The sequence below is a fragment of the Cajanus cajan genome, chromosome 11 (genome assembly GCF_000230855.2).
Source record: "Cajanus cajan strain Asha chromosome 11, NIPB_CcT2T_4, whole genome shotgun sequence".
In the NCBI taxonomy this organism is placed as follows: Eukaryota; Viridiplantae; Streptophyta; class Magnoliopsida; order Fabales; family Fabaceae; genus Cajanus; species Cajanus cajan.
In genome coordinates, this window is record NC_138527.1 from 1632170 (window position 1) to 1650669 (window position 18500).

The 18500-nt window shown below is 35.4% G+C and overlaps 1 protein-coding gene across 2 annotated transcripts in view; it reads left to right on the forward strand.

Moving 5' to 3' along the window:
- Window positions 1-1852: 1852 nt before the first annotated feature.
- The window catches only part of LOC109790381 (Zinc finger, C3HC4 type (RING finger) family protein), a 40654-nt gene continuing 24006 nt past the window's right edge, over window positions 1853-18500 (forward strand). For both annotated transcript variants that reach the window (XM_083066637.1, XM_083066638.1), the window contains exons 1-6: window positions 1853-2448; window positions 3207-3930; window positions 5298-11281; window positions 12591-14089; window positions 15546-15809; window positions 16974-17194. In XM_083066637.1, the coding sequence (XP_082922763.1) occupies window positions 2105-2448; window positions 3207-3930; window positions 5298-11281; window positions 12591-14089; window positions 15546-15809; window positions 16974-17194 (9036 nt within the window). In that variant the 5' untranslated portion in view covers window positions 1853-2104. The remainder of the gene's footprint in view (window positions 2449-3206; window positions 3931-5297; window positions 11282-12590; window positions 14090-15545; window positions 15810-16973; window positions 17195-18500) is intronic.

Genomic DNA, 18500 nt, shown 5'->3' on the forward strand with positions numbered 1-18500 from the left:
CCTAAAAGATATGTTCACAAAGCACATTCTTATGAGGGAGTTCATGCATGTTTGAACTTATTCAATGTAGATTGTTGGACTTAACATTGTATTGTAAAGACTCATGTTAAGGTAAATATTGTTAACTATGACACATGGTCTTTACTCAGTTAGTTACTTTGTGTTTCTGTTTAGTTAGTTAGTCAATTAGGACCCTATAAATATGAGATGCATTGTAAGGGTTAACAAGACTAAATTAGTAAATGCAAGTGTGAATGATTGTCCAATCATCATTTTGTTGTAATTCTCATTCTTTAAATTCAATATAGTTAATCTTCTTCATTCACTTTGCACTCAATCTTGCTTGTTTCTATGTCATTTGTTTATTTTAATCTTGTACAAAATCTTTAATTATTAGCCACATAAAAAGAAAAAGAAAAATATGTATATTTCCTTGAAGAAGTTATTGCTTTTTTAAGGTACAAATATTATGATTGAACTTGAATTTTTTTCTCTCTCTCACTAATCTTACTTACAAATACTTTTTCAAATAAACATATATGATTTTAAAAAATACTTTTTTTTAGAAAAAAACATTTCACTTTTTAATATCGTATTTTTCAAAATAATATATTATAGTATGTGTGAAATAATAAAAGGTAGATTATTATTTGAGGAAAAAAGTGAATTAAAAGAAAGAATGTTTAAGTAATTTTATATAACATAAATAAAGATTAAGAGATATTTTTTAATAAACAGGAAATATATAAATAATATAAATCTCTTTAGGTATTGTTTTTAATAAGAAAGATTTTTGGTAGATGATAAACATGATTCATAAATAGAAATTATATATATTTTTTTATAAATAATTAAAGTTTGTTTGATTGGTTATAAATATATATTTTTAGAATATTTATAAATTTTATTTAAAAAATATAAATTTTTATTATATTAAATAAACAAATAAAAATAGCATAATGTTTTTATTTTTAATAAAATATTTTTTAATTTAAAAATATTAGATCTTCGTCTTTTTATGAAAATAATTTTGTAAATCCCATAAACAAAATAACTTTGAGAAATTATATTTATTAAAAATAATATTCTTTAAATAATAAATCAAAATTTAAATATATCTTTAATCTTTATAAAATGAGTAACTTTTAATTTTGATTTTTATAATTTTTTTATTTTATTTTTCATCCTTATAGAATTTGAAACTAAATTTTTAATTCTTATTATTAAGTGATCATTTTTAACTTTTTATGTGTTTATTAGAAATTCAAATGACCATCCATAATTAGTTGTAATATTTTATCAAATTATATAATATCTTTATAATTCTTATATATTCTTATAATAAATATTATTTATATATCTTAAAATAATTATTATGAGAAAAAAAGTGATTCATAAAAAAAAATATAATAACTTTAAATTTTAGAAGGATAAAAAATTAAAAAAATACTTTATTGGACCAAGATTAATTTTCGTTCATTTTACAAAGATTAAAAATAATTTCAAAAATTTTAAAAAGAGAAAAAAAACAAAAAAAATTTAAAAACCAATTTTGAAAAAAATTAAAAATCCAATTTTTATTTTATCTTACGGAGACTAAAAGTATATGTAAGATATAAATTAAATATAAAATCTATCATCGTCAAATTTGAATATAAAAATTAAAAATTTATTATGTGCTAAATGATTTTTTTTTATTTAAAAAAACTATCCTTAGATAATTTATGTTGATGATTGCCCAAAAGTTTTTCTCCTGGCTCGATCCTCATGGGTTAGACCACTTCAATTCACAGTTGAAAACGTAAACAGACGCAAGCATCACAATAATAAATAAAATAAAATAAAGCTAATCTCTCAAAACTCAAAAGTCTCTCGAAAGAGAGACCCCAACTACTTAGAAAACAACCGCGAAATTCTTGTGTCTGAAGCGAGACCAAGAACGCTGGAAAAAAAGACCCTTTCTTTCTCTATCTTTCTCTTACTCTTTCCCCGCACGACAAAACCGAATCAAGATTCGAAACCTATCGCAACACCATCGTCTCTAATGCACGAGCGAACCGTAGAATAAAACCTCCACAAAATCCCCTCCGCTTCGCCGGAAATAATGGCGTCTCCGGCGCCGGAATCGATCTTTCTCGAAGACTTCGGCCAGACGGTTGATCTCACGCGCCGCATCCGCGAGGTCCTGCTGAACTATCCGGAGGGAACCACCGTCCTCAAGGAGCTCATACAGAACGCCGACGATGCCGGCGCCACCACCGTCTCTCTCTGCCTCGATCGTCGCTCCCACGGCGGCGACTCGCTGCTCTCGAATTCCCTCGCGCAGTGGCAGGGACCAGCGCTGTTGGCCTACAACGACGCCGTTTTCACCGAGGACGATTTTGTCAGCATCTCCAAGATCGGTGGAAGCTCCAAGCATGGACAGGCCTCGAAGACCGGTCGCTTCGGGTAATTTTGTTTTCGTGTTGCTTTAATTGAAGTTCTTGAGTTGAACTGTGACTAATTAGGTTGATTGGTTTTGTGGTTCCAATGATGTGAAGTTGTTATAACTGGAAAATGGTGATAGAAGTGATGATGTGTGGTTGTTGAGGATTGGCCAAGTTTTATTGTTATAGGTTTTGAGTTTTGAATGTTTTTGGTATATTATGCGTGTTTTTGTAGGAACTGTAAAAATGTAGTGCGATGGTTTGTTTTGTTGATCGTTTCCTTTCCCTGTATGAATGAACTGTAAGAACTGAAGCTGGACTGTCTGTACTGCAATGCCATGGCTCTGATAATGAGATTGGCGAGTTTAGTGTTTGTCATTTATAGTGTACCGATAGATATGGCTGATTGTGTATATATTTTTTTCTAGAAGAAGGAAAAAATCATCGATGGACACCTGAATGTTAAATGACACTTGGAGAGGGAAAGAGAGAGAAGGGTAGGTACTAGGTAGTAGGTACATAAGTGATATGATATGATGTAATAGGAAGAGGGAGATAGAGAGAAATGATAGTTGTTAATGAGGTGTTTGATGTACATAAGTGTTTATTTATGATATCATTACTCAAAAAATTTGTCATTCATTTTAGTAAACAACATTTGCTTTCTGAGACTATCATTTGTCATTTATTTTTGTAAATGATTTTCATATTAACTTGATATTTGGGTTGTATGCATTTCTTAATTCTTGTCTTCATTTTTGTTCTTTGTGTGCCTTTTAGGGTTGGCTTCAACTCAGTGTACCATTTGACAGATCTTCCTTCTTTTGTGAGTGGAAAATATGTTGTATTGTTTGATCCTCAGGGTGTTTATCTTCCAAGAGTTTCTGCATCAAATCCTGGGAAGCGGATTGACTTCGCTGGTTCATCTGCCCTCTCCTTCTACAGGGACCAGTTTTCCCCATATTGTGCTTTTGGTTGTAACATGCAAAGTCCTTTTTCTGGAACTTTATTCCGTTTTCCTTTGAGGAATGCAGATCAGGCAGCCAAAAGTAAGCTCTCAAGGCAAGCATATTCCCCAGAAGATATTTCTTCCATGTTTGTTCAACTCTTTGAAGAAGGAGTTTTGACGCTTCTCTTTCTAAAGAGTGTGCTGTGCATTGAAATGTATTTGTGGGATGTTGGAGAACCTGAACCAAAGAAAATTTATTCATGTTCTGTCAGTTCAGTAACTGATGATACAGTTTGGCATCGACAGGCATTGCTAAGATTGTCTAAGTGTTTAAATTCTACTTCCGAAGTGGATGCATTTCCACTGGACTTCTTAAGTGAGAGAATAAATGGAGATGAAGCTGAGAGGCAAACAGAGAAATTTTATGTGGTGCAAACCATGGCCTCAATGTCTAGTAGGATTGGTTCCTTTGCTACCACTGCATCAAAAGAATATGATATTCACTTGCTGCCATGGGCATCAATTGCAGCATGCATTTCTGATAATTCACTGAATGTAATTTGCAATATCTTATGTCTTTTTCTATCGTCCCAGTCTCCAGTTCTTTCTCTACCATGCAGACACACACAGTGTATTCAAGTTGTTACTATAATTTTGGATTTTACTTTGTTAACTGTCATCTTAGTGTGGATGAGGACACAGTTGAAAGTGGTAGCCCATTTATCTACATTTTGGTTCATCCATCCCTGCATTTAATTTGACTGCAACTTTTGATCAAAAGTTAGGAACATAACTGTTTAAGTATAAAAACTTCTTGGGGTTGTTTAGAGTGTTTTAAGAGATTATACTCCTCTTGTTGGAGGTTTTGGGGGGATTAATGGTGTTTAGTTTCTTAGAGAAATGCAACATTTTCTGTTGCTTGTTGGTCTTGGTTATAAATAAATGTTAGGATCTTAGATAAAATTCTTGTTTTTATGAAAGTTTTGGGGTTGAGTTAATTCTGTTGGCATCTTTATGGTTTTCTCTGGTTATGATATTGATCATAGGCCTTGAATCTTTTACAGGCAGTTTAGACTGCGAAAATGCCATCTAGGTATATGTCAGAGTGATGTTTGAATTGCTAGCTATGAAACTATCTTGTCTGACTTTATGTACAAAGCTATTTACTGTTCTACTGATTGTATTGTGCTTTGCTTTTGGTGCCAAAATGGAGTTGTTTTGCTAGATTTTCTGCAAGCTGTTTACCAGTTGCATGAGACACTTCATCCCTTTGCTTCTCAACCAGCTGTGGAGCTTGAGTGGGCCTACAATTTTTTTTTCCTACTAACCTACTTGCTGCTGGTGGAAGTGAAGTGAATAGATTTTTTTTTTTTTTTTCTGTATCAACAGGGCTGGGTCACATATTTTAAGTCATATTAATGTTTATTAAGAGATATATGGAGAGTAGAACTATGAATGTGAGCCGACTGAATGCACTCATTAGGGGGGATTGGTTTTGTGGTTTGAACTACTTGGGGAAGGGAAAACAGTTTCAATGTAGGATAGAAGAAATAATAAAACATGACATTTTGGTTAAAAGTTTTTTTAGTTTTAATCATCCATAGAAATTAATGAAAAGATAAAAAATAAATAAAATGAAACAAAAGTAAATCCACTAAATTGATTGAGCCACTTGAACATGAATGATATGCTAATGCTTTCATAAATTCACATCAGAGAAGTGAAAAGACAATGGCCTGTCCATGTCTTCAAGGTGACACTTGGAAGGGCTCTCCCTAAGTTACATCTCCTAAATAACAGATGGCACACAACTTGTTTTACTTATCTTTATTGAAGGATAAATGCTGTGTACATTAAAATTTACACTTGCTTTTTTGATGTTCATGGTCCATTTCTCATATCACCATGTATGGTTTTTACAGAGCAATATTCTTAGGACTGGTCAGGCATTCTGTTTTCTTCCACTGCCTGTTAGAACTGGCCTTAGTGTTCAAGTCAATGGATTCTTTGAGGTCTCATCAAATCGCCGTGGCATCTGGTATGGGGATGACATGGACAGAAGTGGAAAAGTTCGTTCTATCTGGAATAGGCTTCTTTTGGAAGATCTTGTAGCTCCTGCTTTTATGCACATGCTACTTGGTATAAAAGAATTGCTAGGGCCTACAGACATTTACTATTCCTTATGGCCTATTGGTTCTTTTGAAGAGCCATGGAATAATTTGGTTCAACAAATATACAAAAACATTGGTAATTCTCCAGTTATGTATTCAGATGTCAGTGGAGGAAGATGGGTATCACCAAATGAAGCCTTTCTTCATGATGAAAAATTCACCAAAAGCGAGGACCTCAGTTTAGCTCTGATGCAACTGGGAATGCCAGTTGTGCATTTGCCTAATACATTGTTTGACATGCTTTTACAATATAGTTCCAGCAAGGTGGTTACTTCTGGCACAGTACGTCAATTTCTTAGGGAATGTGAAACGTTTAATTATTTGAGCAGGCAATACAAGCTTTTATTGCTCGAATATTGCCTAGAGGACTTGGTTGATGATGACGTTGGTAAAGAGGCTTATGATCTGCCTTTACTTCCTTTAGCAAATGGCAAATTTGCATCATTTTCAGAAGCATCAAAAGGAATTTCTTATTTCATTTGTGATGAATTAGAATACAAGCTGATGCAGCCAGTTTCTGATAGAGTAATTGATCAAAACATTCCTCCCAATATATTTAGCAGGCTGTCTGGTATTGCGATGTCTTCAAAGACCAATGTTACTCTCTGTAGTATTCACCATTTCGCTCAGCTATTCCCTGCATTTATGCCAGCTGACTGGAAATATAAAATTAAGGTGTTCTGGGACCCTGAATCTTGTCAAAAGCCAACATCATCATGGTTTTTGCTATTCTGGCAATATCTAGGAAAACAGACTGAAATATTCCCACTATTTAGTGATTGGCCAATTTTACCTTCCACATCTGGGCATCTGTTAAGACCTTCCAGACGATTGAAAATGATCAATGCAAGCAATCTCTCTGATTCAGTACAGGATATCCTTGTAAAAGTTGGGTGTAATATATTGAAGCCAAATTATTTTGTTGAACATCCAGATTTATCTAATTATGTATGTGATGGCAGTGCAGCAGGTGTTCTGGAATCAATATTTAATGCAGTTTCAGGTCCTGATGCTATGCAAGGTTTGCTTGATGGTCTAGTAACTGAAGATCGAAATGAGCTTCGCAGATTTCTTCTTGACCCTAAATGGTATGTTGGACACTCTATGGATGAATTTAGCATAAGGTTTTGCAAGAGATTACCCATATTTCGAGTCTATGGTGGAGGGTCTGCTCAAGATTTCCAATTCTCTGACTTAGAAAATCCTCAAAAGTACTTGCCACCATTGGATGTGCCAGAGATTATTCTGGTTGGCATTGAGTTCATGATCAGATCCTCAAATACTGAAGAGGATATTCTGTCAAGATATTATGGAGTTGAGAGAATGGGGAAGGCTCAGTTTTATAAGCAACATGTTTTTAATAGAGTAAATGATTTTCAAGCTGATGTTCGTGATAGCATAATGTTATCAGTTCTACAAAATTTGCCACTTTTGTCTCTTGAGGACATATCTATCAAGAACTTCTTGAGAAATTTGAAATTCATCCCGACACTCAATGGTGATCTTAAGTGTCCTTCGGTTTTATATGATCCTAGTAATGAAGAACTATATGCATTACTAGAAGACTCTGGTAGTTTCCCTGCTGGTGCTTTCCGAGAATCTGAAATACTTAATATTCTGCGAGGCCTAGGCCTTAGAACTTCTGTGTCTCCAGAGACTATTTTAGAAAGTGCTCGATGCATAGAGCGTCTGATGCATGGGGATCAACAAAAGGCATATTTAAGAGGGAAAGTGCTTTTCTCTTACCTAGAAGTTAATGCATTGAAGTGGCTTCCTGATCAAGTTGTTGATAATAAAGGTGCAGTTAACCGAATGTTGTCACGGGCAACGACTGCTTTTAGGTCTTTCAACACAAAATCTGATCTTGAAAAATTCTGGAATGACCTACGTTTGATTTCCTGGTGCCCAGTTTTAGTCTCCACTCCATTTCAGTCATTACCATGGCCAGTTGTGACATCAATGGTTGCTCCTCCAAAAGTTGTAAGGCCACTGAATGATTTGTGGCTTGTCTCAGCTAGCATGCGGGTACTGGATGGCGAATGCTCTTCCACAGCTTTATTGTATGGCCTGGGATGGATGTCTCCACCAGGGGGAGGTGTAATTGCTGCACAATTACTGGAGCTTGGGAAAAACAATGAGATTGTGTCTGATCAAGTTCTTAGGCAGGAATTAGCCCTGGCAATGCCAAGGATATACTCGATACTGACTGGGATGATAGCTACAGATGAGATTGAGATTGTAAAAGTTGTCCTTGAAGGCTGTCGGTGGATTTGGGTGGGGGATGGATTTGCAACTTCTGATGAGGTTGTCCTTGATGGTCCTCTTCATTTGGCTCCATATATTCGTGTTATCCCAGTTGACCTGGCAGTTTTCAAAAATTTGTTTCTAGAACTTGGTATTCGTGAATTCTTGCAACCTGCTGATTATGCTAATATTCTTTGTAGGATGGCAGTTAGAAAAGGATCATCTCCTCTTGACACACAGGAGATTAGGGCTGTCACGCTAATAGTGCATCATCTAGCCGAAGTTTACCATCATGAACAAAAAGTCCAGCTCTATCTGCCAGATGTGTCAGGTAGACTATTTCTTGCTGGTGATTTGGTTTACAATGATGCCCCGTGGTTGCTTGGCTCTGATGATCCTAATGGCTCATTTGGCAATGCACCAACTGTGGCTTGGAATGCAAAGAGTACAGTTCAAAAATTTGTGCATGGAAACATTTCTAATGATGTAGCAGAAAAGCTTGGAGTTTGTTCTCTTCGCCGGATGTTGCTGGCCGAGAGTTCAGATTCAATGAATTTTGGCCTGTCTGGAGCTGCCGAGGCTTTTGGACAGCATGAGGCTTTGACTACAAGGCTTAAGCATATACTTGAAATGTATGCTGATGGACCTGGAACTCTATTTGAGCTGGTACAAAATGCAGAAGATGCAGGAGCTTCTGAAGTAATATTTCTTTTGGATAAATCTCACTATGGGACTTCTTCTATTCTTTCTCCTGAAATGGCTGATTGGCAAGGTCCTGCTCTATATTGTTTTAATGACTCCATTTTTAGTCCCCAAGATCTTTATGCAATTTCTCGTATTGGTCAAGAAAGTAAACTTGAGAAGGCTTTTGCAATTGGAAGATTTGGACTAGGATTTAATTGTGTCTATCACTTTACAGACATCCCCATGTTTGTTTCTGGAGAAAATATTGTACTGTTTGATCCTCATGCCAGTAATTTGCCTGGGATTTCTCCTTCACACCCTGGTTTACGAATTAAGTTTGTGGGACGGCAGATTTTGGAGCAATTTCCTGACCAATTTTCTCCATTGCTACATTTTGGCTGTGATTTGCAACACCCTTTTCCTGGTACACTATTCCGATTCCCTCTTAGAACAGCTGGTGTTGCCTCCCGTAGCCAAATTAAAAAGGAAGTTTATACACCTGAAGATGTCAGATCTCTCTTTGCTACTTTTTCTGAGGTTGTTTCTGAAACATTACTTTTCCTGCATAATGTGAAATCTATCTCTATTTTTGTAAAGGAAGGAACAGGGCATGAAATGCACCTACTGCACCGTGTAAGCAGAACCTGTATTGGTGAGCCTGAAATTGGATCTACTGAAGCCCAAGATGTGTTCAACTTTTTCAAGGAAAGTAGACATGTTGGAATGAATAGAGTTCAGTTTCTGAAGAAAATAAGTCTATCGATTGGCAGAGATTTGCCTTATAAATGCCAGAAGATCCTAATAACGGAGCAAAGCACATCTAGTCGTAATTCACACTATTGGATAACTACAGAATGTTTAGGTGATGGGAATGCTCAAAAGAGAACATCTGAAACAGTCAATAGTAACTGTTACAATTTTGTTCCTTGGGCATGTGTTGCTGCATATTTGAATTCTGTCAAGGTTGATGGGAACCTGGTTGAAAGTTCAGAGGTGGAGGATGATTGCATGGTTTCTCCTAATCTGTTTCAAAGTGTTAGCTTGCCTACACATCCAGTAGAAAGTTTTGAAGGTCGTGCATTCTGCTTTTTACCTTTACCAATCAGTACTGGTCTTCCTGCTCATGTAAATGCGTACTTTGAATTATCATCAAATCGCAGGGATATCTGGTTTGGTTCTGATATGGCTGGAGGTGGAAGAAAACGCTCAGAGTGGAATATTTACCTCCTTGAAAATGTTGTTGCCCCTGCCTATGGTCGTTTGCTTGAGAAGATAGCATCAGAGATTGGCCCTTGCAATTTATTCTTCTCGTTATGGCCAACAACATTAGGGTTAGAACCTTGGGCATCAGCAGTACGGAAACTCTATCAATTTGTTGCTGAATTTAATCTTCGTGTATTATATACAGATGCTAGAGGAGGTCAGTGGATTTCAACCAAACATGCTATATTCCCTGATTTTACTTTCCCCAAGGTAGTTGAGCTTATAAAAGCGTTGTCTGGGGCTTCTCTACCGGTCATTACACTTCCACAGACACTTTCAGAAAGGTTTATGGAAATCTGTCCATCATTGCATTTTCTGACACCTAAGCTGTTAAGAACTTTGTTAATCAGAAGGAAGCGTGAATTGAAGGACAGGGATGCAATGATTCTGACTCTTGAATATTGCTTACATGACTTACAAGAATCCATGCAGTTTGATACTCTGTGTGGCTTGCCTTTGTTACCAGTTGCAGATGGTTCCTTTACATCGGTTGATATGAGGGGTAGTGGAGAAAGAGTTTACCTTGCACGTGGTGATGAATATGGCCTTTTGAAAGATTCCATTCCTCGTCAACTTGTAGATTGTGCTATTCCAAAAGAAGTTCATAAAAAACTTTGTTACATTGCCCAGACAGATGGCACAAACATTTCTTTCTTGTCATGTCAGTTGCTTGAAAAACTTCTTGTGAAATTACTTCCTGTAGAGTGGCAGCATGCTCGACAAGTAAGTTGGACTCCAGGTATTCATGGTCAACCAAGTGTAGAATGGTTGCAACTACTGTGGAACTATCTGAAATTATATTGTGATGATCTTTTGATGTTTTCTAAGTGGCCCATATTGCCTGTTGGGGATAACTGCCTGATGCAGTTAACACAAAATTTGAATGTGATAAGAAATGAGGGATGGAGTGAGAAAATGTGTTCTTTGTTATTGAAGGTTGGATCTTTATTCTTGAGACACGACCTGTTATTAGATCACCCTAAATTGGAATACTTTGTGCAGTCGGCAACTGCAAGAGGTGTATTAAATGTGTTTCTGGCTATTGCTGGGGAACCACAGAAGATTGAGGGGATCTTTACAGATGTATCTGAAGGGGAGCTTCATGAACTCAGAAGTTTTGTTCTCCAATCAAAATGGTTCTCTGAAGAGCAAATTGATGACACACATGTTGAAATCATCAGACACCTTCCGATATTTGAGTCATACAAAAGCAGAAAACTAACAAGTTTGAGTAATCCAATTAAATGGCTTGGTCCTACTGGTGTCTGTGAAGATCTTTTAAATGATTACTTCATAAGAACTGAATCGGAAATGGAGCGGGTCATTATGAAAAGGTATTTAGGGATGAAAGAGCCAACTAAAGTGGAATTCTACAAAGATCACATTTTCAATCACATGTCAGAGTTCCTTTCAAAGCAAGAAGTTGTTTCAGCCATTCTGCATGATGTACAACATTTGATTAAAGAGGATATCTCTGTCAAGTCTTCATTCTCCTCTGCACGATTTGTTCTGTCCGCCAATGGATCTTGGGAACAACCATCTAGGTAAAATCATAATTTTTAAATTTTTTCCCAATAACTTATCTTCCCTTTATTGTATAAAAAAGGTCTTTTCTGTGATTTTGCTGCTAAATAGTTTATACCAGTATGAGTTTTGTAATTTGTACTAGGAAAAACAACATTAATTGCATGTTTACAATGTAACCTGTTCTAGTTTCTTTAATATGGAATTTAAATTCTTTCAACAAAGAATGCAAACAGAATATATTTTGCTTGTTATGTTTCCTCATTTTTATTCTTTTTCTAACGGGTTGATGAATCTTTGAATTTAAAGTCATTTAGATAACATGAATGTTTTTATTAGATTATATTATATTGACATTAAAAAGATGGTAGGAAGCATCTTGCATATCTGCAGGGTTTGCTTACTGTCATTCTTTTACAAGGCTGTTTTATTTTTTGTGAGTTGCATTTGCCATTTCAGGATTGTTTTCTTCTGCCACTCATCTCTTGCAGATATATTTCTTATCTTACACATATGTGATCAATCTTTTCAAATTGAACCAATTTTTTCGCAAACTTTTGTTATACAACTTTCTCACTTTCAAAGATCTACTCGGCCAGAAGCTCTTCTAAGAAATCATTCTATTTTTTACCATCTAAACTTGCTGGTATTCCCCTCTACATATAATTCCTTGCAGGACCCAAATACTAAGCTAACATAAATATGAAGACAGATACTGATTCCAGTTATTTGTATTATTGAGGAGTTTATTGACTTATCAATGGTCTATAATGAAACTTTTCCTTAAGCACTTACAAGGAAAAAAAATAGGAAGCAAAAATTAAATAAGTTTCTTTATAAGCTAAAATTAGCTTTGCGCAAGCTAATTTGTAGAAGCTTTCTTATGGTAGGTTCTCAAAAACCTTATTTTCAACTTATGCATAAGCTAGATTTAACTTATGGAGAAGCTTATTGCATTTTTCTTTTCCAATGTGTTTTTAGAGAAGTTTATCCAAATAGACCCTTAATAATAATTTAAAGAATGACATTAACCTGCAACCTTTATTTGATTGGAATTAGTCATGCTTTGACATCAATATATGTTTGCAGTTGTTTTGAAGTTTAACTCAACTAAAACAGGTTATGGATCAATTACATGATAAAATTGTATTGTAATTACACATCAAAGAATTTGTAAATTATTCCAAGTAATTTATGTAAATGAACACTGAATTTCAGGTGTAGCTATCATGTACTGATTTTTTATCCTTTAAAGGTTAAGCTGCTTGATTAAGTATTATACTTGCCTAAAAACTGACATTTGGATTGCTGACTAGAATGTTATTGCAGGCTTTATGATCCTCGGGTACCTCACCTTAAAAAGTTGCTGCATGTGAATGTTTTCTTTCCTTCTGACAAATTCTTAGATCCTGAAATTTTGGATACTTTAGTCTGCCTTGGACTTAGGACAACTTTGGGATTTACTGGTTTGCTTGATTGTGCTAGATCAGTCAGCCTGTTACATGATTCTGGGGACACTGATACCTCCAGGCATGGTGGAGAGTTACTGGATCTTTTAGATACATTAGCATTTAGGCTTTCAAATAAAGGAGAAAGTAATAATGGTGATCAACTGGGTGGTGTGGCTGTGGGAGCTAGCAGCATAATGGATGATGCTTTTGTATATGATGGCTTTCCTAAAGATGAGACCTCCGTAGCTGTTATTAATTCATTTTTAAGAAGCTCAATTTGTGATATTGTAGAAGAAGAATTTTGGTCTGAATTGAAGCTAATCTCTTGGTGTCCAGTAATTTCTGATCCAGCTGTTAGGGGACTTCCATGGTTAAAATCCAATAACCAAGTAGTAGCACCCCCCACTAGTGTGAGGCCTAAATCACAGATGTGGATGGTATCTTCCTCAATGTTCATTTTAGACGGTGAATGTAACACATATCTACAAACTAAACTTGGGTGGATGGATTGCCCAAATGTAGATGTTTTAACAAGACAGTTAATTGAGCTGTCTAAGTCCTATCAGCAGCTAAAGATACATTCCATGCTGGATCCTGGTTTTGATGCCCAGTTGCAAAACGAAATACCCTGCCTTTATTCAAAATTGCAAGAATATATTAGTACTGATGATTTCAATAAACTGAAAGGAGGGTTGGATGGTATTTCATGGGTTTGGATTGGTGATGATTTTGTATTACCAAATGCACTTGCATTTGACTCACCTGTAAAATTTACTCCTTATTTGTATGTTGTTCCATCTGAACTGTCAGAGTATAAAGATTTGATGTTAAAGTTAGGAGTTAGATTGAGTTTTGGTGTTTCAGACTATCTTCATGTATTACAAAGGTTGCAGAATGATGTGCATGGAGTTTCTCTGTCTACTGATCAGTTAAATTTTGTCCATTGTGTCCTTGAAGCCATAGCAGAATGTTGCCTCGAAAAGCCACTTTTTGAACCTTTTGAAAGTCCCTTGTTGATTCCTAATGATTTTGGAGTTCTGATGCAAGCAGGAGATCTTGTATATAATGATGCACCTTGGCTGCAAAACAGCTCTCTTATTGGGAGACATTTTGTGCATCCAATTATCAGCAATGATTTGGCAGATAAGCTGGGTGTACAGTCAATTCGATGTCTCTCTTTAGTCAGTGATGATTTGACTAAAGATCTGCCATGCATGGACTACAATAAAGTAAAGGAACTTTTGACCCTGTATGGAAACAATGAGTTTTTGTTGTTTGACCTTCTTGAGTTGGCAGATTGCTGCAAAGCCAAGAGATTACACCTAATTTATGATAAGAGGGAACATCCACGTCAATCCTTGCTGCAGCATAATCTAGGTAATCTTTTAATAAATTACATATTTCTGTTAAGGTGTTTAAACAGAACAACACTATGACAATTATTAATGTGGTTGATGCTTCTTGTAATCTTATTTTATTTTATTTATTTTTTTATTTTTTATCTTTTTTATTTTTTATTTTATGGTCATCATTTAGAAACTTGTGTTATTTATCATACAAACCTTTTTCTGGAGTTCTTATTTGATCTCTGTTTTTAAGCATTTCCCCGATAATATTACTAAATTGAAGGTTTTATGATGTCATCTTAGTTGCGGTGCTATGATTGAATGCTGATGGTGCCTTTAAAGACCATATTGTGATGCTGAATTCTTGATAATTTAATTGGTACACTGTTTCTCTCTTTGAATGAGGATGGGTGGATGGGTATAGAGTTTTAAATATATCTAAAGTACAATTGGAGAGTTATTATTATTTTGAGGATTCTATTCCTTTTCCTCTTGTTCCACATTCTTGTATTGTATTTTATTCTAGATGCAAGGTGGGTAGTGTTAATTTTTTAATCCAAGTGAGGCAACCAAGGTAATGGAATATGGCTACAGCTGTGTTGGTTTGGACTGGTGGATTAACCATGATGTATCTCCAAGTTGGGAATTGAGTCTCATTTGGTCTTACAGACAGGAGCATAGGCAGCGCTAGACCAATTTATTGAGGGGGCCCTAATAGAAAGAACACCATTGTTGTTTTGAGGATGCTGTTGATTGTGATTAGATATGTTGTTTATTTTTTAACTTTTAGATGAGATTTCTTTACCTTTTAGATTAGTTTATCTTTTAGATAGCATTTTATTTGTGTATTTATGGGTACACTGTACACATCCTGTAACCCAAACCACTGAATGATACAGATTTATGAGGATGAATGATGCACTGCCTCATATGAGGGCACAACATCAGTCTAGCTTTAGAGAAGTGAATATTTCTTGCTTCTTACACTAGAGGGATAATGGGCTGCTATTCATCCAGCTCACTATACCTAGTGATCTAACACAAATATAAAGTTGCTAGTATCTTGCTTGATGTTTTTCTAGAGTTCTAGGTGTATATATTCCCTTTCTTTTCCAGCAGTAAGTTTGCCTGCTTGTGACATTATGGGAAACAGGTGATAGTCTTAGAAACAGCTTCTCTGCTCCTGTAGGTAAGATACATGATAGATCCCTAGAGGCTTCTTACACTGACTATCCCTAGACTCCAGAACTTTGGGACTTTTGTGCATAGGGATGTCGCTTTCTTACAAAGAAGTTTTTAACATCATTGTATGCCATGCCAGTGTTGGCAAGTTGATTACACCCACATGGAATACCCAAAGTTAGTTTGCAGCTAGGGTTATTAAAAAGTTTATGCTGTTTGTTTGGTGTGAAATAACCATGCTGTGTTTAAATGTTTTGAATGACTTTTCTAAATTTTTGTTGACATGGCACAATTTCTTTATACAGGTGAATTCCAAGGGCCTGCCCTTATAGCAATCTTTGAAGGTGCCTGTTTGAGTCGAGAGGAATTTAGTAATTTCCAGCTCCGTCCTCCATGGCGATTACGTGGCAACACAATTAACTATGGTTTGGGATTGGTTTGCTGCTATTCCATATGTGACATTCTCTCAGTCATTTCTGGTGGTTACTTTTATATGTTTGATCCTCGTGGTTTGGTACTTGGTGCACCTTCGACTAATGGCCCATCAGCAAAGATGTTTTCTTTGATAGGTATACTATGTTGTATTCAATCATCTGAATTAATGCAAAATAGTTTTTTTTTTTTCTTTTTCCATTTTAGTCCCTTTTTGTACTTTACTGCCGGCAGCGACTTTATGTCACTGTAACTACTGTAAGTACCAAGTGCCCTAGGTTGATGTCTACCAGACATATTTTACAATGTCAGATTGTAGGGGCTGTTGGCCCTGAGAATAGTTGGGCATTGGGCATTGATATTTTATGCAGCCGTTTATACTGAAATGTTAAAACATGTAAAGATGTACAATTAGTACAATATTAGTCTGTAAGAGAATATCATTTCTCAATTTTATTTTTCCTGTATTTTCGGTATCTTGTTAATTTTCTGGTGTAAACACAAACTTGTTTACTTTTCTGTTATTGCTAAGATTGTTATAAGTGACTAACAAGTCAGTTATAACAACCAGTCATGAGCCTACTCTATTATAAATAGGACTCTTGTACAGCGAGTAGGCACCAATTGTACATTTTATATTTCCAGCAATATACAACAGAATGATATTCTCTCATACAATTCAGTATTGGAACATAGTCCAATAACACTCCCTAGTAAGAATAAAGAAAGAGGGCATGACTAACAGTAATAATTCATTGAAATATTTTCCTTTCTCACTTTACCTCTGTCCAAATTCTTCGAAGTTCTAAAAATTTATACTTTATTTTCTCGAAAAATTAAAAAAATGAAAATAAAATATTCTTGCTAAAATTATTTTCAGTTTGGTTAATGATGTTCAAAAACCTTGGTTAATAAATAACTGGTTATCGACATGATTAGTCATTTGAATTGTTTATTGTTCCTAAATTGAATTTTTGGTTAAAGAATTTCTTTTTCTGTATGGTTTTTATGGAGTTTAGTAAATGGTTGTTTGTGAAAGGTGCCCTCATTAGACATGGTACGAGGTTGTAAGGCCTTCTGGTATTGATATCTTCTATTTAAACTTATTTGAATATGTATTTTCATTGTGTTTCTTAGAGGTTATATATACACTTTTTTTGTTTTTTTTCCTTCTATTAAGTATTTTATTTTATAAAAAAATCACATAACTATTTTATTTTTTATTTATTTTGAAATTAAATTTAATAGTCAATTCCCTATACAATTGTGGAAAATTAAGTTGTTTATTCTTGAGGTTTCAGGTACTGATTTGAAACATCGATTTTGTGATCAATTTAGTCCAATGCTCATTGATCGGAATGACTTATGGTCGTTAGCTGATTCTACCATTATTCGCATGCCTCTATCATCTGATTGCTTGAAGGTTGGAGCTGACCTTGAATCAAACAGAATAAAGCATATTATTGACATATTTATGGAGCATGGATCTAGAGCACTCCTGTTTTTGAAGTCGGTTTTACAGGTAAATTTCTACAGTTCAGTTGTAGATTGATGAAGCATGACAGAAAAAAAATGGGATTTAACAGATTGAAATTAGGTTTTCTTTGGGATTTGGATTTGAACTTTGGAAATTGAATGTTCATATGGGATATATGGGGGAAAGGTTGGTTTGAAAGAACTTTTGGTTGAGCTGTTGAATGTTATGGGATGTGAGCAGTGCATACCATATTAGATGTGGCAAATTTAAGCAAGAAATGATGGGGATTTGATGTGATGAAAATCCAATGCTTTCTGCTGGGGAAGAGTTTGGCTGTTGATGAAACTTACAAAATTAGAGTTGAAGATGAAAAAGGAAATTTTTTTAGGCATCTTAAATTAGGTTCTTAGGCATGAGACCCAAGAGAAAAGCATCACCCGCCTGCCAGGTGCAGCTAGGGTTTACCATATAAATTTCTTCATTCATTTTTATCCTTTTATAGCTGGCTAAACAACTTATTTAGGACTATGAGAGAAAGGATTGAGAGAATTTTAGTAAAAGATATTATTGATTGAAAGATGAAAGATAGTGATACCCGAGAAGTATCACTTACATATATAGACCTAACAAACTAACCAACTTGATGAGTTGGCAAATCTTAACAGAAAAACAGAAAATACACTTGATTGATACAGCTAATAATAAAAGTATTTATTATCCTATTCTCTTCTCTAATACACCTCCCACAAGCTCAAGGAGGATGAAACATAGTAGATGGATCAGCAACATTGAGCTTGGAGCGTAGAAACAAAAACCTCTTAGGCAACAGGGCCTTGGTCAGAACATCTGCATATTGATGTTGAGCAGGGATATGCGAAACAACAAGAGATTTACTGAGTACTTTTTCTCGAACAAAAAAGATGTCAAGCTCCATATGCTTAGACCTTGAGTGTAAAACAGGATTGTGAGATAGTGCTATTGTGCTTTGATTATCACAGAGCACTATAGGAGTGTTTAGATGAACTTTCAATTCCTTTAGAAGTGATTGAATCCACAAGACCTCGGTTACTGCTTGAGCCAAAGCTCTATATTCAGCTTCAGTACTTGACCTTGCAACAAGCAACTGTTTCTTGGACCAAGATACCAGATTAGGGCCAAGATAAATGCACACTGCTGAAGTAGACCTCCTATCATTAGGATCAGCTGCCCAATCAGCATCGGTAAAGGCAGTAAGGTTGAAGGAGGTAGTAGAACTAGCAGGCGTAAACACCAGTCCATGTCCAACAGTTCTTTTGAGATACCTGAGTATCCTTTTAACAACTTTCCAATGTTCCTCCATTGGAGAGCACAT